This window comes from Ahaetulla prasina, chromosome 3 (assembly GCF_028640845.1).
Source record: "Ahaetulla prasina isolate Xishuangbanna chromosome 3, ASM2864084v1, whole genome shotgun sequence".
Taxonomy (NCBI): domain Eukaryota; kingdom Metazoa; phylum Chordata; class Lepidosauria; order Squamata; family Colubridae; genus Ahaetulla; species Ahaetulla prasina.
In genome coordinates, this window is record NC_080541.1 from 35,385,695 (window position 1) to 35,411,972 (window position 26,278).

At 38.5% G+C, this 26,278-nt stretch overlaps 1 protein-coding gene across 2 annotated transcripts; it reads left to right on the forward strand.

Annotated features, from left to right (window-relative positions):
* Positions 1-222: 222 nt before the first annotated feature.
* Positions 223-25,942, forward strand: PIP4P2 (phosphatidylinositol-4,5-bisphosphate 4-phosphatase 2). 2 transcript variants are annotated; one of them, XM_058178062.1, is made up of 7 exons: positions 223-583; positions 12,862-13,007; positions 15,891-15,997; positions 19,162-19,285; positions 20,777-20,829; positions 22,264-22,354; positions 24,462-25,942. In XM_058178062.1, the coding sequence occupies exons 1-7, from the start codon at positions 478-480 to the stop codon at positions 24,603-24,605; spliced, it is 771 nt and encodes a 256-aa protein (XP_058034045.1). In that variant the 5' UTR covers positions 223-477; the 3' UTR covers positions 24,606-25,942. The 2 variants fall into 2 exon arrangements, with proteins under 2 accessions (XP_058034045.1, XP_058034044.1); XM_058178061.1 differs by having other exon boundaries at positions 227-583; positions 12,859-13,007.
* The last annotated feature ends 336 nt before the right edge of the window (positions 25,943-26,278 follow it).

A 26,278-nucleotide genomic window follows, 5' to 3' on the forward strand; every position in this document is an offset into this window, starting at 1 on the left:
AGGAGAACTGGATAGGTGAATAAAAATGCCCGTCTAAACATCTGGCTGACTAGGCGACCAAGCATCATAATGTGCTTCCTGATGAAAAGCAATCTAGCAAATGTGTTCCGGAGCCCTCCCTAGTCGCCGGATCCGGGCAGGCACTGGGACCATGGCCATATTTCTCCGAAGTGCGTACAGCATCCTTCTCTTCCTCCTCCCTCCCAACTTCGAGCCGTTGAAGCGCGGCAGGAGCGATTCCTCCTCGGAGTCCGCCCCCCTTTTCATTGATTAACTTATACCTTCCAAGCAGGCAAGGCAGGCAGGCGAGCAGGCCTTTTCCCAGCCCTCCCCTTTGGACAGCGCTCCGCCCGGCGCCTTCCCTCCCCCGCTCTCCGCCGCCTGCCGACGCGCACACTGGCGCAGCGGGGCTGGAAGGCAGTTCGGCCTCTTCCCTTCGCTTCCCCCACCCCCCCCACCCGGTTAGTGCGAGACTTCATGGCTGCTGACGGGGTGGACGAACGGTCCCCGCTGCTGTCAGCGCCCGGCTCGGGCAATGTGACTCCGACGGCCCCGCCGTATTTCCCGGACAGCAGCCCGAGAGGTAAAGCGAAGCCTGCTGGTCTCTTTTCCCACCCACCCATCCTCGCCGCGGGTTTTTTTTTTTTTCTTCCTTCCCCTGCCTTGGCCGGCACGTTGACCACAAACTCCCCTTCCCGGCATAGCTGCCAAGTTCGAGGGGGGTGGGAGGAGAAGAAGAGGGGAGGGGTGGACGGGCTTGAGGGAGAATTAGTGGACGCTGAGGGGGGGAGGAATTCGGGGCCGGGGATGTGTGGGGGAAAACGAACCGTCTCCGGTAGGGGTGGGGGTGTCATGTTACTTCCCGCCTTGGGGCGGCTGGAGGGGAGCTGGGGAGTGAATTGGGGGATAGGAGGGGTGCGCGTGCGTCTCTCTCTTCGTCCCCCCCCACTTTCCCCAGCCTCCCTGCCTGCTTTGTTGATGGCGGGGGAAGAATTGGGGATGGGAGCTGGAGGGGGGGCGGCATTGGCTTGAAAGGGGGCGGGGACGCCTTTGCTGCGGACAGGACTCCGGTGTCCTTGAGGCAAAGGCTTAAGCTTCTGAGCCTTCTTCCCATTTGCCTGGCTTCTCTCCCCCCCCCCAATTCTGCTGAATCAGGGGCTTCTCTTGAGAAAACAAGGAGAGGTACGCAGTGGCCAAGAATTGGCGTATGTGCGCGTAAATAATGCACCCCCCCTCGCTTTTTTTTTCTCAATGTGGAATCCCACCCGGCTTCTGGCGATGCACTACAGAAGAGACCGGGTGGGGGGGGGGTTGCTTGCTTTGCGATCCCCGCTATAAGAAACAGAAATGTTGAATTTCGGGGGTGGGCTGGAGAAGGTGAAGAGGGTGTTTAAAGGCTTCCACACGGTTGGGGGCGTGCCTTTTAACGTGGGGTATTTGTAGTAAACAATTTTCTAAACCAGGCTGTTTCAGTGTTGTTGCGATTCTCAGCTAGGTGGGGAGTTCCTGGGGTCCCCAAGGAAAGAACTCCACACATGCCCCTAAAACTCCTTAGAGTACAAAGGAGTCTTATTTCCTATCTTCCAAGATTGTCCTCTGCTGCTGTTACTGTAGTAATTGATGGGACTTGGCGAGTACAAGTGATAGGGAATAGAAGGGTATAGGGCAGGAGTCAGCAACCCGCGGCTCTGGAGCTGCATGTGGCTCTTTCATCCCTCTGCTGCAGCTCCCTGTCTCCGGTCGGCTCCACAATCGGTCGGCTCCACAATTGATAGGATAGGTAGAGGAAAAAGGATGCTGCGCTAGGAGGAGACTATGGTGGGGGAACTGAACTTCTGGTCGGCTCCAGAATAGAACAGGGGTCTCCTGGTGGGTCTTGGGGTACTTAAGGTTGCCTACCTGGTATAGGGTAGTGATGGCTAACCATTTCCGGACTGAGTGCCCAAAGTGTGTGCATGCACGCGAATGCATGCACATGTGCCCAAACCCCAAAATGCAATGCCGTGGGGGCCCCACACATGTACCCTGTCCCCCTTGCATGTGTGGCCGAGACCCGACGACCAGATGACTGGTGGGAGGTGCGCACTCATGCGCAGCAAAGCTGAACTGGGGTGACGGCTCGTGTGCCCACAAAGAGGGCGCTGCATGCCACCTGTGACACGCATGCCATAGGTTCGCCATTATGGGAATGCGGGTCTAATGCAGTACACTCACGCCTATTCCCTTCTCTTGTCAGTGCCCCTTTAAAGAGAAGGTGAGACTGGCGCACAGCATGAATTTTGTGTCTTGCTCTTAAGTGGGTTCCTCCATGTTAGTTAGTTATAAACTATGAGCAGTTTGAATTTACCCATGAGCCCAATGAGCAGGGTTTGTTGTTGTCCTTGACTTACAACTATAGTTGGGATCAGAATTTCCATTGTTAAGCAAGATGATTGTTCAGTCAATCAGGCAGTTGTTAAGGGAATCCAGATTCCCCCATTGACTCTGCTTTCCAGAAGCTCTCTGGGAAGGTTGTGAATGATGATCACATGACCCCAAGATGCTACAACTATTATAAACACATACCAGTTGCCAAGCGCCCACATTTTGATCAGTTGACTGTAAGGATGCTGCAATGGTTGTAAGTTTTTTCCATGCTGTTGTAACTTTGAATGGTCACTGAAATAAGTCAACTATTACAACTATTACCTGCTTACAACAAATCATAAATTCACCATATGGTCTGGGATTCTATAATACAACAAATTAGTAAAATACATTTTAGCAGAGCATGTTGTAGAAGAGTTAATCGTGTCAGGAATGATCAGTAGAAAAAGGAGAAGGAGGGAAGGGAAGGGAAGGGAACAGAACAGACAGAAGCCATATCTTACTCCTGGAAGCTTTCATACTTCTGTTCTTGGAATTGGGAATTGAGACCAGAAATATAAAACCACATGAGCTTTTTGAGGGAAGCCTACATAATCTTGGAATGTTCTAAGAGGATTATTTCTTTTTCTTCTTCTTTGATGTTGCTCCATTTTTGGTTTTCGTGATCAGTTGCTTCAACTTTTTTTTTGCCTTGGCTTAATGTATTCCACAGCCCAGAAAGAAAGTAGCAAGCTACAAAAAGCTTTTGCTTATTGGAATCCATGTGACTTTGCCCATGTGTTTCCCCTGCAAGAAGGATCAAAATGCCCTGACCTCTCTAGAAGCAAAGGCTGATAATGATTAATTATTGGTCAGAGCTTTGTATTTATTGTCATAACACAAAAATGAATCCCCATTTGGGAATATTTACAGAGCAAAAGTTCATTATTTGAGAAACTGAGCGTAGGGTAGAATTTGAAGAATTAAAAAAATACAAACAGGAATGTAAAACCTCTGGTAGCACAGAAGATGTTCTTTCTAATAAAAGTCAGATCCATGTCTTCTGGAACTGGTTTCCAAGGCCTATAATGCATAGTTCTCAATATCATGGATCATCATCATCATCATCATCACCATCATCATCATGTAGGCTGTCCAACTGTCAACAGCTATGAACAGCTCACAACATCAAAGAAGCTACAATAAAATCAATAAAAGATTAACAATAAAGATAAACGACTAGCAAGAACTATCACTCTTCTTTGTCAAAAGCCTGAAGAGCCAGATCTTCATGGCTCTTCTAAAGAATAGTGGGGGCTATCTGGATCTGGGGGGACCCCATTCCAGAAGGCACAGCTTCAGAGGAAGCATATTTCTTGGACTTGGATGCTTTTTAAGACCAATACAATTCATTTAAAAGCAATAATTTAAATCTGCTAAAATAAAACGTAGGAATTCTTGCAGGAAGTTCTAGCACCTAGGAGTCCTTCATTTGCAAGACAACCTCTTGCAACCATGATGCCATGGTTTTTCTGTAATTATTTCTAGTTATCTGGAACTTGCATTTGCTTTATTGTAGCAGCATTATCTTGGTGCATACTAATAATGGGATTGCTAATATTGTAATGAAAATGTGTGGAAATGGACAAATAAATGTCAATCCATTGTCTCTTTTCATATGATGTTGTAGATGTAATTAATTCTGCCTTGTAATAAGAAAAGCCGTGTTCAAGGCTTTCTTTTGTTAAATAGAAATCCTGCTGATAGCTACAGGTATGGTACCATGAGAATGAAACCTACTAATACGTTTTGTGGATTGAGCAGATTACAGTGTGAATCCTTGGTTCGGTTTGAATGAGGGATTTTATTTGAAGAATCAAGTTGGTTAAAATCATCAAACTGGATTGATAAAATTCAGTTCAATGAAACAATGCACATGCAGAAATCCTTCACATTAATTGAGTAATACTATATTTGATTCATTTTAATTTGAAGAAATTCAGCCAAATCACCTTCAAATTAAAATTTGAAATGAAACTTCATATAGCTTTGGTACTGAGTAGATTTGGTGATTAAGTATGAAGGAATGTAGGGTTGGCCTTCAGGAATGAGCTAGTTCTTAAGGGGGATTTGAGAAAAGATTACATAGTCCTGAAAAAGAAGAAAGAAGGAGAAAGAAACTCTAAATAATTCTCCCTTTATTTTGTTTAGTATAAGATGGGATAGAAAGGGAGCATAGACAGGCTTTCAAGATTGTGCTATTCTACCTAACTACAATAAAAAGCTTTCCTAGAATCCTACTGGGCCTATTTGTTGGCCTGGTCTACTATGAAGGGCCCACAATGAGATCATTACTGTAATGTGTTTGAGTACAGCTTAATACAGGGGTGCCAAACTCGATTTCATTGTGGGCTGCATCAGAGTTGTGTTGGACCTCCGGGGGCCAGGTGTGTGTGGCCAGGATGGGCATGGCCAGCTTGAGGTCAGTTATCAAGGTTCCATTTTCGGCCGCAACAGCTGCCCTGAGCTCTGTTTCACTGGAAGAGGGCTGCAGGAGGCTGTCACGACCAAAAATGGCCCTCCCGAGCAGAGGGCACCACGGGTAGGTCCTTCACTGTTTCCAGGGAAACTAAATAGGCCAGATCTAAGCATACCACTGGCCAGATCTGGCCCGCGGGCCTTGCATTTGACACCCCTGGCTTAATATGTTGGGCACATCTAGCCACTGTATCCTGCTAAACATACTTGTTGGCTTAATGCTTTTTGTGAATCCAAACACTGTGGCTTATTTAAAAGAGAGAGCTAAAAAAAAGATATGGTTGATGGCTGTCCCCAGATGATTTTTTGTTCCCCATGGTAATGAGCACAAAGCAATCTTTAAATGATTTACTGGGCAGTAGAGATTAAAGCCAGTGATCAAAATCAAGAAGATATTCTTGGCAAGCATACAACAACATTTATCAGGTCACTGGGTGATATGGTTGCTGTCTCTTTAGTTTCTGTACTGATCCTATATGCAGGAACATTGGTGAATTATTCTTTGAAGTTATGTCTGCAGTGAAGCACACCCTACCTCTTGCTTAGCTGAGGGCCAGCTTGCACTTCCGCTATGTATTAGAATTTTTTTTAAGGCTGACTACTTCAGTTTTGTTACCTGTATATTAATAGATGCTATGGAATGTTGTGAGCACTGCTCTAATTGTAAGAGTAGCTTAATTCATCAGGCTGGGCTAAAGGTATAAAGAAAGAGTAAGCTACCCTTAAATTTTAAATGCTGAGAAAGGTGAAAGCTGCCAAATATTTTTCCACAGATGCACTCCTACATAAGCTATGAGTAACCTGAAGTCTATCTCCTGCAGCAAGATGCTGTTTCCCAAACCTGGAAGATAATCGTTTTAATTACAATTACACAGAGTTACATTTCGGAACATCATGCAAATGAAAGATGCATGAGTTTAAATTCGGTAATAATATTCAATCACCCCTCATCACCCATTCATGGCTGTGTGGATAGCGAATGAATTTCTTAGTAGAAAGACTATAATTTTCGTGCACATTCAATGATCTACAGATCTCACTATGAAGTATTTGTATTTATTAAGCACAATAGCCACAGCTGGTAGTGGTATCATATAGCTGGTGCATCATTATAATCCATGTAAGTGCTGACCCTGCTGAGGCAGACCAGAAAACAATCAGATAGCCCATTGTTTCTCAACATAACAAAAACATAACATAACATATATTTATATATATATATATATATATAATAACAAAAGCATAACAAAAAGCATAAGAGCACAAACATGCCTACCGTCCCTGTCCTATTGTTTCCTTTCATTATATCCAATTAATATAGTTATTACATACTTATGCTTATATATATGCTTATATATTATATAGTTATTTTCATGCTTATGCTTATATATACTGTTGTGACAAAACAAACAAACAAACAAACCTTGGCACCTTTAAGATGTGTGGACTTCAACTCCCAGAATTGCTCAGACAGCCTACAGGCTGGGGAATGCTGGAAGTTGAAATCCACAATCTTAAAGGCACAGAAGTTAAGATGTTCTGAGATAGTTTGTAGACTTGAATAGGTAGGAGGAAAATATCTTGATTCCTACCTTCTGAGCTTGGCAGATTTCCTGGGTAGATACCACTACTTTCTTGTCTGCAATAAAACAATATGCAATAATGGCGAATATCTGTAGCTCGGATGTAGGAAGGTTCATTCTCTGAGCTTGTGGGTTGGTTTCCGAACGTTTTGTTACCAGGCTAGACAACATCTTGACAAACCCTACTGAAGATGTTACCTAGCCTGGTAACAAAACATTTGGAAATCAACCCACAAGCTCGGAGAACGAAGCTTCACCCTCATAAAGCAATATATCTAACAGGGTCAAATCTGTGAAGAAGCTTCTTCTGTTATTTAGTTACTGAACTTTCAGGAGTTAAGTTTTTGGAGCACTGAGATTTATTGCTGTGTCTAGCCTGATATCTGATAACAATCGAAAGTGCAAAAGGCTGGGTTTACTGGGTTAATTTCCTTTGGTCAAAATATCCCTGGAAAGGCATTGTAGTACTTATTTATTTATTTATGTAGTACTTATTTATTATAGTAGGATTTATTCCCACCTATGGATATTGTATAGATATATCATATATTTCATTTGATTGATTGATTTATTGCACTGGATTTATAAGGCAAGCAATGTGACTGGATGGTATACATCAGAAAAACAAAAGATCCACATAATATTAAACATACATGCTATCTATAATATGAAATTCCAAATACAAAATGGTGATGAAAAACAACAGTAAAAACAACCAAAAGGGGACACCCCCCACTCCACTGAAGCCAAATCCCTAGAGAAAAAGGTAGGTTTTAAGGGCAGAGCCTGATGTATATTAGATGTGTGTGTGTGTTGGGGGAAGTTATCTAGAGATAAATATTTTTAAATATTTTCAGTTCATAATTCCAGGCTTTTCAATATGTGTGTCATTGCTATTTTTTTCCTGTAAAACCACACTTTTTATTTTGTTTGCTTTTACATTCATGTACCTAGCATGCTTACATACTTTACATGAAGCTCAATATTTCACTACGAAAATATCCCTTTGCTTTTCAGAGATGAATTCATTATTATGGACCACTTTTGGTGGTTGCTACTCCATTCCTGACTTAGGGTGGGGGTAGAAAGCTCATAATGACTGGAATAATGATGCAAAGTTAACATGATAGGATATGTGTGTGGGCAGGATCAAATAAGCTTGGGTTTCTTAAAAGTAGTGAATAAATCTAGTTTAGGAATAAATCTAGTTTAGGGATTTAACTTAAGTTTCATGCATATGTTCCCCTAAAACAATAGAAAACAGTATCCATTTTTGCCAATCGTTGGATTCCAGAAATCTCAAAGCGGAAGATTATGGGAGGCAAATCTAGCTATTTCCTAGGCCCATGATGGCAAACCTATGGCACGCATGCCACAGATGGCACGCAGAGCCATCTCTGTTGGCATGTGAGCCGTTACCCTAGGTCAGCTCCACCGCATATGCGAGCGTGCCTCCTGCTGGCCAGCTGATTTTCAGGTCTCTACTGCACATGCAGGAGATGAGTCCGAATGCATGGGGGGGTGTCATGCGTGCATGCGGGGGGTGGGGAAGCGGCGCACCTCCTACGGCCCATTTTTTGTCTCAGGAGGCTTCAGGGAGGCCTGCTAGACCCAAAACGGGGTGTGTGGGGGGTCCGTGCACGTGTGGAGGGGCAGAAGGAGTGTGGGCGGTCATGCTTGCATGCACAGAGGGCGGGGTCCATGGGGGGCATTGCATTATAGGTGTGGGCTCGTGCACGTGCGCTGTCTTGTGTGCACGTGTACTTTTGGCACCCAAGGAAAAAAGGGTTAGCATCACTGTCCTAGGCCATTCATTTATTTTACATTTTTGGTGGGTGAAGTGAAATATAGCAGCTTTAAGCAATCATTGTAGGTCTGTGATGGCAAACCTTTTGGGCTTGGCATGCCAAAAATTCAGAAAATGCCTACTTTGATTTTGCTGGCATGTCACAATACCTTCTCCAAAACTAGAGAGAAACAATTGTTTGCATATTAATTTATTTTATAAAATATATGATCCAATAACATGTTCAAGTGTTGCTCTCCTTCGATTGAGAGGCCCCTGGGACCTACCCAAGACAGCTCTGGGTCTTACAAGGCCTTCATTCTTGAAGCATCTTTTTAGAACATTCTTCCGTGGCCTCTGGAGCCTCCTAAAACCATACCAAAGCACGTCCTGTTCTCACATAATTCTTGGGTGCTCCAGATGTCACGTGAGAGCACATCCGTTTCACGTGACTTCTGGGGAGGGTGTGTGTCTCCAGGTGGCATGAGAGCACACAGCCCATTCTCATGCAGCCTCCTCAAATTATGCAAGAACGGATTGTGCTTTCGGGAATAAGGGTTGTTGGGTGTTGGTGAATGCTGGTAGGTCACCCGAAACATTGTAAGGTGTCACTGTTGACACCCGTGTCATAGGTATTGTCATCACTGTTATTGGCTCTTGATAACATTATCTCATAGTGCGCTTAAGGCAAAGGCAATGGAGGCAGAAGGAGCAGGATCCTTCTTCATGTATCCCAGAAGGGGCAAGAACAATGTAGTCATTCCGCCACCCTTCCAGATGGAAACCAGGCAGCTCCAATTTCCTCTCCTCCTGTCATTTTGCTGAAGGGGATGCCAGCTGCAGCTGCCCAAAGCACCTGCTCTCTAATTTGACTGCTCCTCCCTGCACTCAAGTTCCCTTCAATTCTCTCATAATGCATTTAAGGGTTAATTGAAGCAGTGCTGTTAAGGGACCCCCCCAAGACATTAAGAGGTTTAAAAGAATGATTGCAGGGACTGTGCTAGTTGGGGGGGGATAATGACCTTTGCTACTGGTCGTCAGGCAGGATTTCTACTTAATTCTTCAGACAGATTAGTTTGTTGGCAGATAAGTAACCACTGATATGGATTTGGCACATTTGGGAATCGGACACAAAATGTTTCCCATATGGGGAAAGCCTACATGTGTGTGTGTATGTTTGGTAGGGAGTGATGTTAATATGAACACCATGATTGTCATGCAAATAATAGAACTTGTGTTTTTACTACATATGCTATGATGCAAGTACATAATTGTGTCATTGCCCAGTGGAGTTACAAATCCTGTCATTTTTACATTCTGTCTTGATACACCTGATGGATGGAGCTCTCCAATTAAAATTGGAAGTATAGCAGCTGTGGTTTTTCCTGTCCATTTTTCCCCTACTTTATTTCCATTTTCCTCTTGATGATTAGGATTCAAGGTCTAGACAAGGGGATGTAGATTTTTCTTCATCTGCATTAACAATAACTGAGCATCTTTCTAATTTGAAAGGAGCAAAACCAAATCTGCCTTTGTCTTTTCTAGTTGCAGAGCATGGACTGTGTTGAATATACAGTTAGTCCTCGACCTACCACAGTTCACTTAGTGACTGTTTGAAGTTACAACAGCACTGAAAAATGTTATTTATGACCATTTTCCCCACTTCTGACCATTGTAGCATCCCCATGGTCAGATGATTTGACATTTGGATGCTTGAACAACTGACTCACAGTTACGACAATTGCAGTGTCCTGGGGTCACGAGATCATCTTTTGCAATCTTCTGACAAACAAAATCAATGGGTAAACCAGATTCGCTTAACAACCATTTTACTGATTTAACAATTGCAGTAATTTCCTTAACAAATGTGGCAAGAAAAGTCATAAAATGGGGCAAAGCTCACTTAACAAATTTCTCACTTAGCAATATAAATTTTGGGTTCAATTGTAGTCGTAAGTTGAGGACTACCTGTATTGTGTCTGACTAAAACAAATCTTCCTGGTAAAGAAAAGTTTAAGTGGAAATAGGTGTGATATTCTATGGATCAGTGTTGGCTTTTGTGAGTGTGAAGTCAAAGAGAATATAGGTTTTATAACAGCAAATCTTCCATATGTCTTGAAGTGCTAAATAAGTCTTTACTCTCCTTGACTTATGGTCATAAAAGTGTTCCACACAGTTTCTTGGATCTAAGGTCTAAAGGCTAGAAGAAGTTCTGTTTTTGTTTCCTTTCACTGAATTGTTCTCCATTTATTTCTGGAGATGTGACTGACGTCAAGAAGGGGTTATAAATCTGTGTACACACCAGTACTAGTAAGATGGCTTGAACCTTATTGCTCTAAGGACACAAGAGACTTGCGAAAATGAGGCCTTTTGGAAATGATTGGGAAATAGGAATAAACATTTCTACAACAGCTAGTACTGTGTGTTGTCTGACAGGGTAAATATTTTGCAATGTAGGGACAAATCTTGATGTATAAATACTGGAAACAGAGTAACTTACGGGTACTGGTTTCTCCCAAGGAATTCCTTTGAAATGCTACTAACTTAGCAGCGGGAGCCTCTCCAAAAGCTTATTTCCTCTTTAAATGATTGTCACAAGGTTCCTTAGTTTTGGACTAATCTTTTGCCTGGGTTTATAATCTGCCTGTGAGTCATAAAACCAAGTGAAACTGTTGTTTTCAATGCCATTCTTTATATCTTGTAGCAATAGATGACATGGAGCCGGCAGCACTCTGTCTCAGCTAAGGCCCTCCAACTTGTCATTTTTAAAATGAACCATTTTTAATTATTTCAAACTGGCTCGGTTTATAAGCAGCAGAGCTCAGACAGTGACAGCTTTGCCCTTTACTCAAAAAGTCTGATATTTCAAGAAAAGGCAACACCGGACAGTGCTCATAATGGAAGATATATGTGTGTATGTGAGAGAGCGAGACTACATGAACTTCATCCATGTGTACACACACAAGTGAACAGAGAAGGGGAAAAAAATCTCATGTAATATTTCATGTTTGACCAAGTCCTCACTTCCATGATGGCAAATCTTTAGTGCAGTTCAGAATGCTTTCTTAAATTCTAGATGTATCTACATTCGGGGGGGAAAAATTGCTAAAAACAAAGGACGGTGAGGGAAATGGGAGGGCAATGTGCTAAGAGAACATTTTTGTTTCTTTACACTCTTTTCCCAAAACAAAACTATTATTTCCTATCTGAGTCAAAGAAAGAAAGGGACCTTAACTGATCTCAAATTTTGCTTGATGGAACTGTTGGAAACAGTTGTCATATGTACAAACCAGCAAAGATTTGATTGAAATTAAAGCCTTCCAGCTGATTTTCTTGGATTTTAATCAATAGAGGCTTCAAAGAGCCTGCAAACTCTTTGCAGTCCAGCTCATGAAAGTATACAGTAATCCAATGAACTCAGCAAGTCTATAAAGCTGAGAATTGGGATGATGGCCTGGGAGTTTGTCTGCCATCTGTTGGAGAGGATAATTTGTGTGTGACGAACACATGCTTTTCCATCCAAATCCTTTGTTTGCATATTTAAAAGTGCAAAGAAGTACGTACCGGTAATTTTAAAGTATTTTGCAAAGGGGAATTTAGCTCAAAGGGATTCTTTCGGCATATGTCGCCTTCTGAAATCCAAGGCTAAAAGGAAATAAGCCAAGTTCTATTCTGTATCACACCAGCTAACTTGTGTGCTTGCTGAGCATTGTCTCTACTAGTAGATGTAATAATACATTTTTCATTGCAATCGTTTTGTCCTGGATACAATCTATGGCTACAAGTAATGCTGATGTAGGATATTAATTTCAGATCTAAACCCAGATTTAGACACATGTTACTTCAGAGTTGCAAAATTGGTATGATACAGCTGTTTTTCTAATTTTGATATCTCTTAATAAGGGCTAGAATTGCCTGGAGTTTATTTTATTAGAGGTATCAGGTACTGAATGCTTTTTGACAAATGGTAACTTTTCAGAAAAGCTTATAAAGAAATGGCTTTTGACTTCTGGACAGCAGTTATATTTATATTTTGCTTTTCTCTCTAAAGCTATATCAGGATGTTCCTTCTTTCCATAAGCTACCCTTTCTAATCTTCAAACCCATAAATCACAAGTTCATTTTTCTCTTCCTTTCTGCAAAAAGCCCATAAAGGATGTCCAGGCACTGATAAATTAATTGCTTCTCTAATCAAGTTAATTTTGCCACCTCTCCTAGTTCTGTCATCTTCACCAATCTTTCCCCCATTCAGGGTATTTCAAAATCTTTTCATTTCTACGCATATAATAGTCTGGCAGCAGTAATCATATACAAAAACATTCTTCCATGACTCTTTCCTAATTGATTATCCATTAATGGCAACAGGAAAAGTTTGATTTCAATCGAATGTTCATCTTTAAAAACATTTGTATATTTATATGTATTTCAACTTTTTTTTACAGATAATGTATCCTGAAACAATGGCATTTGAGTATTAAGGTGGATGATTTTTTGTATGAAAGGACAATTAAATTAACTGCATGGGCACTTGAGCTATTAGTTCTGTATTCATTGTGTGAATGACTTTTAGATGCTTTGTCGCAAACATGTCTTTTCTTTCTGTAGCAGAACTCCCACCACCTTACACTGCCATTGCCAGCCCAGATGCCACTGCTATTCCTATAATAAATTGCCGTGTGTGCCAGTCAGTCATCCATTTGGAAGGGAAGCTTCATCAACATGTGGTCAAGTGCACAGATTGCAATGAAGCTACGGTAAATGGATTTGCAAGTTTCTCACTTTATAACATGCTCTGCTGGACCTTTTTATGGTAGTCAAGAATGCAATTTGGGGCGTGTCAAATTTTTCAACTTTTCAGTTTCCAAATATTAGGGGTGCTCAAAAGTTATGACTTGCCTTGGGGATTTTAAAGATATTTTGGTTACTTTAATATAATTGAGATGTGCTTGGTAAGTAACTACATAAATATCATAACTTTTTAACATTTTGTTTGTTTCATTTACATGCCATTACAAGAATCACTTGTGTGAGGACAGCTATTGTTATATTTTTAGTAGGAAACAGTAGCTTCAGTATTGTTTGGACTTGGAATAGTAGGATTGGCCTTTAATCTTACTCTTCTTTGTGATAACAGCTGATGTATATTTCATTGGTTAGTGATGTGTATGTGAGAGAGAGTTCTGTCAGGGATGTATAAATCAAAGTTTGGCTTTCAGTAGATTTCATAGGAACTATGTTTGTAAGATGCAGTTTTGAAGGTGGGCTTCAAAAATTTTAGCAAGGGGTTCTCTGCCCAGTTGCTGGGTTGGCGTGCCCATGGTGGGCGTGGCCTATTCAACCTCCTACACCACAGCCCTCCCTGGGCTCCGGAGGCTTTCCTCAAGCCTCCAGGAGGACAAAAACGACTTCCTCAGGTTCCAGAGGCCCTCTGGAGGTCAGAAATGGGCCCATTTCTTCCCAAACTTCTGGTAGGCCTGTTTTTCGCCCTCCCCAAGCTTCCATGCACGCCCTGTACTTACCTGCATCCAAAACGGGCCACGTGGGGACTCCTGGGAAAAGAGGGGAGGGGTGAGCAGTGCCAGCCTGGAGTGCGATTTGGGATTTCTCCGAACTGCACAGAATCTTAGGTAGAGGTTCTTCCGAACCCCTGTGAACCCCTAGCAGCCCACCCCTGGGTAAGACTAATGTGAAAGAGCTAGCATTTTTGTTGCACCATAAAAGTAGTACCACAAACTCTGCCACTTTCCTATATATGTGGAATATTACAACATACATACAAAACAAGGTAGCGTTTTCATCATTTCTCCCTGATTCCCTCCTCTTCTGATGCTTGTGGTTCAGTGATCTGATCAGGTCTTAAGTTACATCTCTTTTTCTGTTCCATCTTCTGAGAGAACAAGGAATTTTAATTATGGTAGATGTGTTCTGTGGTAGTTATGATAGGAGGCTCCTCAAATTGCAGAAACAATGGGCTCACCACGTCCTTGCAAGAAGGTAGGGGCAGAAAAGGACGTGTTGCTTTCACCAGTTGTCTTCTACATAGTATAGATTAATTTAGCTGATGGAAAAGGGGAATTTTCTTCATTTGGGAGAATGCTACATGAATTTGAGGGAACATGGGGGGAAGAAATCAAAAAGAATGGTTGTGGAATAGATTGTTCCTAAGAGAGAATGTTTTCAGTATGATTCAGGAAGAGGAGTGATAATTAGCTTCAGTTGCTGCATGAGAATTTAAATTCTGTGAATCAGACAGTCATTTCAGAAATGGCAAATAGTATGACCAATAATAATGCAAATAGCCTTGTTGTAATCCAGTGTTTATTATGGTCTAAGCTAGTTAGCCTAAATAACTAGTTAACCTTTGAGTCTCTCTCTATGTGTATCTATATGTGTGTGTATATACACACATACCAATGTAGTTTGTTCAAATTTCTTTTAGCAGAATAACTATTTTTCCTTCGTTGCAAGTGTTTACTTTTTCTTATCATAATTGTATTAAAAACATTTATACCATTGTTAATTATAAAATAAAACTTATATTATTGGATTAGGAAATAATTTAAATCATTAGAAAGTCAACATTGCTAACATAGTGTAAGCCGCCCTGAGTCTTCGGAGAAGGGCGGGATATAAATGCAAATTAAAAAAAAAAATCAAACATGTCATTTGAATATTCCTTGATTTTTCGTTGCAGTGAATATTTTGTTTATTATACTATATTACATTGTTATAAGATATTATTACATCAAATATGAATCTCTTTAGCAAGAAAAAATAAGATACAGATGATAATAAACGGATAGGATTGATGGAAACCAGATAGAAACACACAATAACTTTTTGAATGTTAACAGCCAAAAACAAATCAGACTATCATTGCTTAACTCTTTTGCATAAAACTCCTCCTTTATATCATAGTTTAGAATTTTTGAAAGCATTTATATCTGATAGTTGACATAGCCGCCAGTTTACCCATTTTGTTTTCACCCCATTTCTGGTCAATGTTTTCCCAATATTGTCTGGCCAGCCGATTCTGCTTGTTTAAAGACAAAAGCCAATTCACCAACTCATGGAATTCTGCTTGGGCATTTCTCAAAATTAGCCCAACTTATGGAACTATTTTCTTGGAAGACATTTATGTAATTTGATTCTGGGGAATCTTTAATAATTAAGAAAAGAATTATTTTATGGTATTCTGGTTCTTGAGACTTTCATCTTTAAAATTAAATAAGTAAACAACAATAGGATTCTAGTTTGTAGTTTGTAGTTTGCAATTTATGGCATTGTCTCTGTTTATGTTATATATTGTGTTGTTTAATTGTACGATAACCATTCTTGGGTATATGTTAAAAAAAGTCTTGTATACTCTATAGGGAGGATAGAGGAGAATATAGTATTATGAAAGACATTTTATTAAATACATACAGTAATAGCCACTGGCACTTCTATATGTAACTTTGAATTTTAAACACAGTACCAGTAATTGGTATTAAAATTAAAAAAGGAAAAATATGTTGTGCTATAATACTTTTAACTGAAGTTGAATCATTTCTGTTGCTCTGTTTTAATCATTGTAAGTTTTGTTTTTGTTTTTTTGAGACTCAGCATGTATGTGATTTCTTTTTCTTATTGTGTAGCCAATCAAAAACCCTCCTTCAGGGAAAAAGTATGTTAGATGTCCATGTAACTGTCTGCTTATCTGTAAGGATACATCACGGAGAATAGGATGTCCAAGACCCAATTGGTAAGAGCCACAAAAAAATTTCAATCTGTATCCTTAATATGATTTTGGTGGTTTTCATCATTTTATTTCATATAAACTGTGACATTAGTCTATGTAAGTCAAGCAGATGTAAAGATAAATATTTATTTGTGCCATTACCAAATATAGATTAATTAGAGGAGCGATAGGAGATCAATAATAATGACTCAGGGGAAAAAAAGGAAGATGACTATTTTTTGTGCACATCCACTTTTTTTAATTATGAGAAGAGTGTACATAATCTCTAATGGAAGGTATTTATGCCTTCATAGAAAATTTATACTTCTATTGATTATAATATCATTATAGGTGTTAAGGCTGATTATTTAGTTTTATATATATATAGTTCCTGGAGATCTTGGAGACCTGATGTTGGCTCAGATGTCTATCTGTAGATGAGGTTGATTTACCTTTTTTAAGTAATTTACTAGAAGTTTCAATCCTATTGTACTGTTTATGTGTTTTTTATTTAATTTTTTTATTTAATTTTATTTTGGCACTTCCAAACATTAGTATGTCTCTGGGCAGGCAGCTCAAATTCTAAAACTGAACTGAGGTAAAATAACATAAAATTTAACAATAGAATTAAAAAACTCAACATATTTGAAATATGGATTATAGCATCAATACAAAAACAACAACATCAAAACAATCACTCCCGTTCTAACCTGACCCAAGACCTGGAAAAGTCAAGTTTGTAAGTCCTTCCTAAATGCCATCAGAATAAAAGCTGTCCAGGTCTGATTCCAAAGTATGTTTCTGATTTTACAAAAAATACACATGCACACAAACACAAACACATTTCACATTATCCTCTATCAGCAAAAGAGTATGACTAATTGAGTGCTAAACTGACTAATTTTCAGGAAAAGGTGTATGGTTAAATCAGAAAACTAAACTAGGGAAAAGTCTGATGGATTACTGGTACTTTAATTTCCTTTTTTATACTTTGGTATCAAAACTAAGCAACTCCATCAACTTAAGGATATGAAAACAGGAGGAAAGTGGTAATATCTAGTAATTGATATTTATTATCTCAACAGCAATTACAGATAGTCCTCGACTTATGACCAACATTTATATTGTTAAGTGAGACATTTATTAAGTGAGCTTTTGCCCATTTTTACAACCTTTCTTGCCATAGTTGTTAACTGAGTCACTGCAGTTGGTAAGTTAGTAACCTTCTTTTTAAGTGAATCTGTTTTCCCATTGACTTTGCTTGTCAGAAGGTTGCAAAAGGTGATAATGTGACATTGACACACTGCAACCATCATAAATATGAACCAGTTGCCAAGCGCCTAAATTTTGATCACATGATCATGGAGATGCTGCAAAAAATTGTAACTGAAAAATGTTCATGAGTCATTTCTTTTCAGTGCTGTTGTAACTTTGAACGGTCTCTAAATGAACTGTTGTAAATGGAGGACTACAAGTCGAGGACTACAAGTATTGAGTTAATGTATACATTGGATGAGCTTGAGAACTACATACTAGATATGATATTAATAATGCTGCAGTTATTTCTTTAATGCTAGATTAGGCCTAAATGATGAAACCCTTTACATTTGCTTTAATCCCCTTTGCCCAAGAGTTTAATCCACCTTCAGTTTCACTGATCCAGAAACAGGTGGATTAATCCAGGAGATTGATCACTAAATTCAATTTAACTATCTTTAATCTGTAGAAGAGGATTGCAAAGTGGAATATGTGCAATGCACAAGCATGCATACACATATGAACGAACATGGTGCCAGTAGTATTTATTGCATTAAAGACAATCCCACATTTAATTAATAAAATGCTTTCTTATAATTGATACCAAACCAATAGAGATCGCTCTCCTTTCATTGTTTCATTATCAGTTTCTAATGGTCCAATACATTGTTTGCAGCAAAACTAATCAATCAAAATTGATTATGAATTTTGAATAACAATTATGAAATTAGATGTTTTAGAAAACAGGACAGGGTATCATGCAGGGGTTTTTTTTTCCTTCTTCTCAATCTTAACTAAAGCAATCTATAACTTTTGGGAAAGATACTACTGAAGCATTGTTTACTTTCCAGTGAATAATTATAAATACAGTCAGGATATTGGTCTTACTATCTCCATTTCAGAAAATGCAGTACATACAATCAGTTCAGAATTTATAATATTTTTTTCTGAAGTATATTAAGATCACCATGAGTTTGGCCATGGGCTGGGAGTAGTTTGGACCTGAATACAGTACCTTTGAATTTTGAATAGTATTCAGCTCCAAACTGATATCTTCTAGAGCAGGGGTCTCCAACCTTGGCAACTTTAACACTTGTGGACTTCAGCTCCCAGAATTCCTCAGCCAGCTTTGCTTTGCTGGCTGAGGAATTCTGGGAGTTGAAGTCCACAAGTCTTAAAGTTGCCAAGGTTGGAGACCCCTGCTCTAGAAGGTGGTACTTTAAGTTCTTCTGCTCAATCATTTAACTTCTGTTAACTTCTAAAACCAGACTTCTCTATTCATCAGTTATCAAGGAATTGGATTTGAAGTTGGCTATCAACTGGCCTAGTTCCTAGAAAGAGTATACAATTACTACTTTAACCAGTAATTTCAACAAACCATGGATCAGAGTAATGAACTCTTGGTAGTTACTTTCAGCTTTTTGGCTACTTTAATTAGAAGGATGATAGTTTACAGGGATGATTAAGACTGCAAGGCAGTGCAGCCAGCTTACATAAATAAAATTTCAGTTCTCAGTAACTCAGGCCGTTTGACAGTGGAAATAATTACTATGAGAGCTGTCCAGATGTGTTCAAGCTGAGGCTAAGTATCAACTATCTGAGATGGTTTAATTAGGATTCCTGCATTGCGCCAGATGTTTCAGACTTTACTGACTTGAATGGTCTGTTCCTAATTTACCTTGGTTTCAATATGCGCACGATTTTTAATTTTATGGCATTTTCTATTCATTTGAAGATAAGCTTATATTTCAAAACTTTGATTATTTTACTGGGATTGATACCAGTTTACCTAACTGTCTTTGTGTTTGGTGCTGCAATTTGGCAAATACAATTGAGCCAGTGAGTTTTCTTTGTAGAAAGGTTACTAAATGATGAAAGAGTCTGTTTCTCTCTTTTTTTCTGAAATGGTATGACATCTTTACTTCTGACAGTAGACGCATCATTAATCTCCGTCCAGTAATGCTAATTCCAGAGGAGCAGCCAGCACAGCCTGCAATACCTGCTCAGCCAGAAGGCACCAGAGTAGTGTGTGGACACTGTGGAAATACATTTCTAGTAAGTACAGTCATGATGAAACAACAAAAGGGTCAAATTAATGCATTGGATAGAATATTCAAACTAGTCTGAGATTTTTTAATCTTTTGTCATAGTTCATTTATCACAGCAAGTTCATTTACAAGCAAAAAACGCAAGCTTTAGGCCACGGGTGTCAAACTCAAGGCCCAGGGGTGGCATCCGGCCCACAGGGTGCTTAAATCTGGCCCATGGGGCCACCCTGAAAGCAGCGAAGAACTGGCCCTCGGTGCCTCTGCCAGCGAAAATGGAGGTCGTGAGCCCATTTTCTCTGGTAAAGTGCTCAGGTCGCCACAAGCACCCCTGACACGAGTGACATTGAGCTGGCCATGCCCACCCTGGCCACGCCCACTCCAGCTCCCCCAAGATTAAACAGCACTGATGTGGCCCTCAATGAAATCAAGTTTGACATGCCTGATTTAGGGCAAACCATTACGAGTTTTTTTGTTCGAAGTAATTAATGTAATTCTGTGATACAAAATAATGATTGCTAACTAGTAGAATATGTACTTTGAGCGGACACCTAGGACTAAACCTGAAACCTGAATCTCTAATTACAAGATGATGAACAGGTAGTCCTTGGCTTACAACCGATCACTTAGCAACTGTTCAAAATTGTGAGGGATACTTCCAACCTGGATTCAAAGCTTCAATGCCCACCCTCTGAAGTCATGTGACTTCACTCTGGATGCTCAGCAACTGGCTATATACAGCATCCCATGGTCACGTGACTGCATTTTACTACTGGTTTTGCATTTGCTTCAGAGTTTTGGTAAAACTGGCCCATAGCAAACAATGGGTTTACTTAACAACTGTCACAAAAAATATTGTAAAATCATAGTCATATGGGTGACCTGATTGTTACAACTTATGACCATATTAGGCAAGTTCCCTTACAGTTGTAAATCAAGGACTACCTGTAATATATGACAGCTAGATGACATGGGGCTGTTAGCTGACCATTTGAATGAAAGGACAATTAATTTTCTTAATCATGCCATAATTTTGTGAATGCCTATTTATAGTTAGAAATAAAAAAAATATTTTAAAAGACTATTTTCTATGGACATCAATAATCTCTCTCTCTCTCTCTCTCTCTCTCTCTATCTATCTATCTATTTATCTATCTATTGGTATCATCTATCATTATGATTATATGTAGGTAAAATCATAACCATGGAATACTTATGATATTACAATTATTGGTTTTGAAAAGTACTGGAATTCTTGAATAATATACAGAGCTCTGTAACTAGCAAGTCATGGGAAATTATTTTACATAGATTTCCCAAACCACAAAGTATGGGGCTATTGACTGTAACAGAGCATTGCAATGACGAAAGAAAATAAGGAATAAAAGTCATGAGAAGTAAACTATTTTGCTGTGATACCCATGACATTTAATGTGAAGCAAAATAAGTATTTTTCATTCTGGCATTTTTTTCAACCTAGTTTTTTTTTTTTTAATTGCAGTGGATGGAACTGAGATTCAACACATTGGCAAAGTGCCCACATTGCAAAAAAATGTAAGTTCCTACAAATACATCTATACATCCTGTTTATGGATGCAATTTTATTCCAAATTTTAGTTCTCAACAAATGCATTTTAAAAAGAATAACATTTAGAGTGTTTACATTTTCAGCTGATGTTTTCATTTCTAACATTTTAAAGTCAAAATCTTGTAAACTTTCTTGATTGTAAATGTATACAGTAATTACTTGCAAATAAAATGTTAAAAACAATTCAGTTTTTCTCCTGTTAGCTTTTTTACCTAATTGTCTATCCAGATGGTAAATATTAAGTGAGTAATTTTACCATAAGATGGTAATATTAAGTGAGTGATGCATGTACAATTTATAGTAGGCTGGATTTTCACGTCTTTAAACCAGGGGTGAAATCCAGCAGGTTCTGACAGGTTCTGGAGAACCGGTATCGGAAATTTTGAGTAGTTCGGAGAACCGGCAAATACCATCTCTTGCTGGCCCCAGAGTGGGATGGGGATGGAGATTTTGCAATATCCTTCCCCCAGGAGTGAGGAGGAAATAGGGATTTTGCAGTATTCTTCCCCTGCCATGCCCACCAAGCCACGCCCACAGAACCAGTAGTAAAAAAATTTGCATTTCACCACTACTTTAAACCTTTTTTTAAAGTTCAAAGCCCACAAATTACTATGTAGAATTGCACTCTAGCCAATAGATCTAGTTGAGGCTACTCTTTATATGAGCTTTGAATGAGATACTGAGATACTTCAAATCTGAATACTTGCTGCCATATACATTTTAGAATGAAAATCTTACTGCCTTTGTTATATTTAGAATCAGAATATAAAATTGAGAAAAATAATACAAACTAGGTTTTAGCACCCAATAAAAATGCTTGAATCATATCCATTATCCAGATTTTAATGGTAACAAATCAAAATTTGTCTATAAAAACTGAAAGTATGAACTATAACAGTCCTAAAGAAGTTAAAACTACCTTGTGATAGAAATAGCATTTATTCTTTCTTTTTCAACAGTGGGACCCCTTAGGGAACAGATTAAAGGCTTCAATTAACAGGGACCAAGTAATGCTTTCTCTTCTGTTTTAAAGTACAACATTTGTTATTGAAGTAAAACTGCCTAAGTCAATCAGTTTAAAGACATTCCACCAAGATTTAAGGGAAAAAATCTAATCACAAGTTGGCACATGGGTAGTTTTTGCTGAAATCAGCCTTAGAGCTTTTGGATAATCACATGATAGCTTACTGTTCCTGCAAATACTTTGGGATTTTTGTAACTAAACAATCAATTAGAATTATGAAATGAAATATTTTTCACACTAGTCCCAGAACATGATGTGACTTTGAACCCCAAAGAGTTTAAACTGCAGTTTTATCTTGTACGTTCTTCAGTGAACATTCAAAATCATTGTATCAATCTGTGTTTAATTCTGGCTATGGAATACTGTGTGTTTTCAGTTCTTCTGTTGGATGTGCGCTCCCACGAAGACGGTGCTGTGCATATATTACAATTGGAATGATATTTATCTTCATTGGCGTTGGATTAACTGTAAGTAGCATTAGTGTAGGTTTTTAATATTGAATCAGACACATGGAATGTCTTCAACTACCTTGTTGCCCCAAAATAAGACATCCCCTGATAATAAGCCCAGTAGGATTTTTGAGCATATGGCAATAAGGCCAAACGCTTATTTCAGGGTTCAAAAAAATGTAAGTCAGGGGCTTATTTTCACGGAAACACGGTAGTGTCTTATCAAAAGTTTGCAAATCAGTTCTGCCCTCTAAAAATGTAGAAAATGTCAAAATACATGATTTTGCCTGCAGATTATAAATTAAAATTTATGGCCCAGATGACAAGTAGTCCTCAATGTATGACCGGTTGCTTTTTGGCAAAACCATGTTTGAGTGAACCATTGGTTTTCTTTAGGACTGTGGCATTTTTCTTCATGACTGTGGTGATTTGTTTAACGACAGCCACAAAAAAGTTGTAAAATCAGGTTGGTCAGTGGTTCCATAGTATCATAAATTTGAAGATTACTTGTACATGAAATAGAAATTGTCCTGTCTTATTGGCTGTGCTCCAACTAGATATTTAATGGATGTCTTCAGCTGCCAAATAGAGAGGGATGCAGCCTTCATACTAGGCTGGCTTATGTTCCCCACATAGCCCAAACACCACAAGACAAATTTGCACAAAACAATCACCCATCAGAAATTACATGCAATATCTTCCTTGCTGTCCAGAAGGGCTTTTCTTTTCTTTTTAGCAGGGAAGAATTTTTAATATAGATATTAAATTGTAATTTATGAGGAAAGACATTTTTACAAAGCACTTTTGTTAGTTTAGACAATTTATTCTGTATTTTGCATGTATGAAGACTATTTGTCCTTGCTAATTTCTGCTAGAAAAAAAGTGTTGTAAAGAAGAATGTGGTTCCTTGCTTCTCTAGCTTTTGGTTCTGATGAAAAATATTAGCTATTCTAATCACACACATACATCCCAATTGCATGTGTTTATAAATTCCATCAATTCCATAACAGTGTTTGGGAGGAGAAATTGTTTTTATTAACTCTTTGTTTACAATACTGTGGACACTTACTTGGGAATAAATCCCCCTGAATTAATATCCATGATATACAATTATAGGTGACTGAACTATATACTATTATAGTATGTAGTATATATTAGCATAAGGTTAAAAGAGCTATTAAAAATGTGTGTTATTATAAATGGTGAACCATACTAATGATAAAGTCATATTCTAAATTAGTACTCAATTTCTTCATATAGTATCTTGAGAGATACAGCAAGATCAGCAAAGTTTATTTGAAAAAAAAATGAAGAAAGGGAGAAAAGTGTGATGATAAGAGTGACGATTTCATATTAGAAAACTCTAAATTAAAAAAAATGAAAGCAGGTATTTCCTTGACGCATCTAACAGAAAATTTCTTACATTCTTATCAAGATATATGTTTATATCCAACAATTAAGAACTCCTTAGTAAGACTGGCTGATCCTATAGAGGTGGCCTTTCTGACGTTCTTTAGTATTCGACACAGTATTTGTAATAGAACTACATGGTTTATACAGATTTTTTTAAACATTAAATTATTCCATCTTTCAAATTAGTTCAAACAAAGCAGCAGATAGGTAATCCCTGTTTTATGACCACAAGTGGGAATAGAATTTCTGTTGCAAGCAGTTGTTAAGTGAATTATGCCCAATTTTATGATCTTTTTGCCATGGCTGTTAAGTGAATCGTGAGGGTCATTAAGTAAATCACATGGTTAATTGAATCTGGCTTCCCACATTGACCCTGCTTGCCAGACGCTGGCTTGGAAGATACAAATGGTGATCACATGACCCAGGGATATTGCAACTATCAAATGCATGCTGGTTGCCGAATACCTGAATTTTGATCACATGGTCATGGGGACACTGCAACGATTGTAAGTGCGAGGACCACTGTAACTTTGAAGGGTCGGTAAATAAATGGATGTAAGTCAAGGACTACCTACTGTATATAATTAAGAAACGGTTAGAAATCAGGCTGATTTAATCTCAGATTTTGATAATTTGTCAGTTAAATAAAAAACTATTCCAAGACTTAATACTGTACATTAACTATATTTCCCCCATGTGTTTCTTTTTAAAGGTTGGTACCCAGGATTTTGCTAGAACGTTTCATGCCACTTACGTTTCATGGGCTGTCGCTTACCTCTTTGGCTTAGTCTGCTTGGTTCGAGCCTGCTATTGGGGAGCTGTAAAAGTCAGTTATCCAGAACACAGTTTTGCATAGACTTCTAACAGTGTCTTATTGGAAAATGGAGCTTTCTAGAGAATCTGATGGTTATAGGAGCCGAGTAATTTAAACAGTTTTCCTATTAAATGTTTCTCTTTTGTTACTAAAGTTTTAAGGTTGGGGATCCTTTTAAGAACAAATGTTCATTGCACTACATTATATGCAAATAGTTTGTTTTGCTGCTAGATTCCCAAACTCTGAATACTAAAGCTTTGTTTACAGAATTGTACATCTGTCTTAAAAGAACTGCTGAATTCAATTTCAATTTATAGTATTTTTTTTCCAGTATTAAATGTGCTTGTGCCATTTGGGGATGAATATGTAAAAGCAAGAAATATTTATAGGTGTTTCTACAAGTGCTTCACATTTGTATGTACACTTTTAAAACTGTCAAAGCAACTTGTTTTAGAATGTTAAGCAATAAACATTTTGCTTGAAATGCTTAGTTTAACTTTCACCTAAGATCAGCGTGACCTTAAAGAGTGTGCATCATTTTCAAAGAAGTGGAGTTTTTCTTAGGGATATACTATCCTTTCAGATTTCCAGTTTGAGAAATACGGTATTTTAGTAGGCTAGCTAAAGAAAAAAAGTTCATTTACCCTCTAAATGAATATATTCTTTTTTTTATTCTTGTGTTTTTTTTAAACATCCAAAGCCATGACTGGATTTCTGGAACTTCCCTCTGGTTATTTGTATGAGTTCCTTTACAGGGTCTAAATAAGGGAAGCATTTGATATGACTTGTTTTATACATTTAGATGATTTTAGAGTGATGTTGGGCTATCTCTTAGTTTGGATAGATTGGTCATTTATTTTCCATAATGGGAGAATAACTCTCCAATCATTATAAAGGGACATATTTATAGCTTAACAAGCTAATAGGAAATGAAATAGAGCAAACAAGTTATTCTGATCATTCCATCAATGTGTAGCTGGTTGGTACAGTATTAAAAACTAATCGTGCTAAATGATAGAATAAAAATAATTTTTTTCATGACTTGTTCACAAATAGAATATTGGGACCAGTTACTGCACTGACCAACTTTGAAATTTTACTGAATATGGATTTTTAAAAAATTTGGAGGGAATACCCTGAGCTTTAGATTATAGTAGTCCTTAGACAATGGAAATCAAGAAAGTAGATTAAAATGGATTTTCTAGGATTATATATATATATAATAACCCTGATAAAAGACAAAGTGATGCTTGGCTGAGGATTTGGAGCACAAAAAAAATCCTAAATGTACATGGAAGTTGTCTTTGTATAATGTTAAATGTACAAAAGCAGTAGCTCAGGTTTATCATGTACCTTTTAAAATATACTAATAAAGATGATTATTGAAAATGAATGCTTCTGCTCTCATCAGTTAGTGTCTGAAATTCATACTGCTCAAGGCACTTGCCAGCAAGTACTCAAATCAACAAGGAACATTTAAATATGCATGTAGTGTGTGTGTGTGTATGTATTTCATTTTTATCCCAATTTTTTAATATGTTGTAATTTACAGAGGTTGTTTTTGTAAAATAGATATTTGGAAGATTTTTGCTCAAAAATCTTTTTTGATTTTTGCTTAAGTCTATGGGGAAAGCCCTCTGCGCCGCCTCGGTATGGGAAATCTCTCTTCCCACGCCCCGCAGCTACCAAAGTGACCTCTTTCCCGTAACATAATC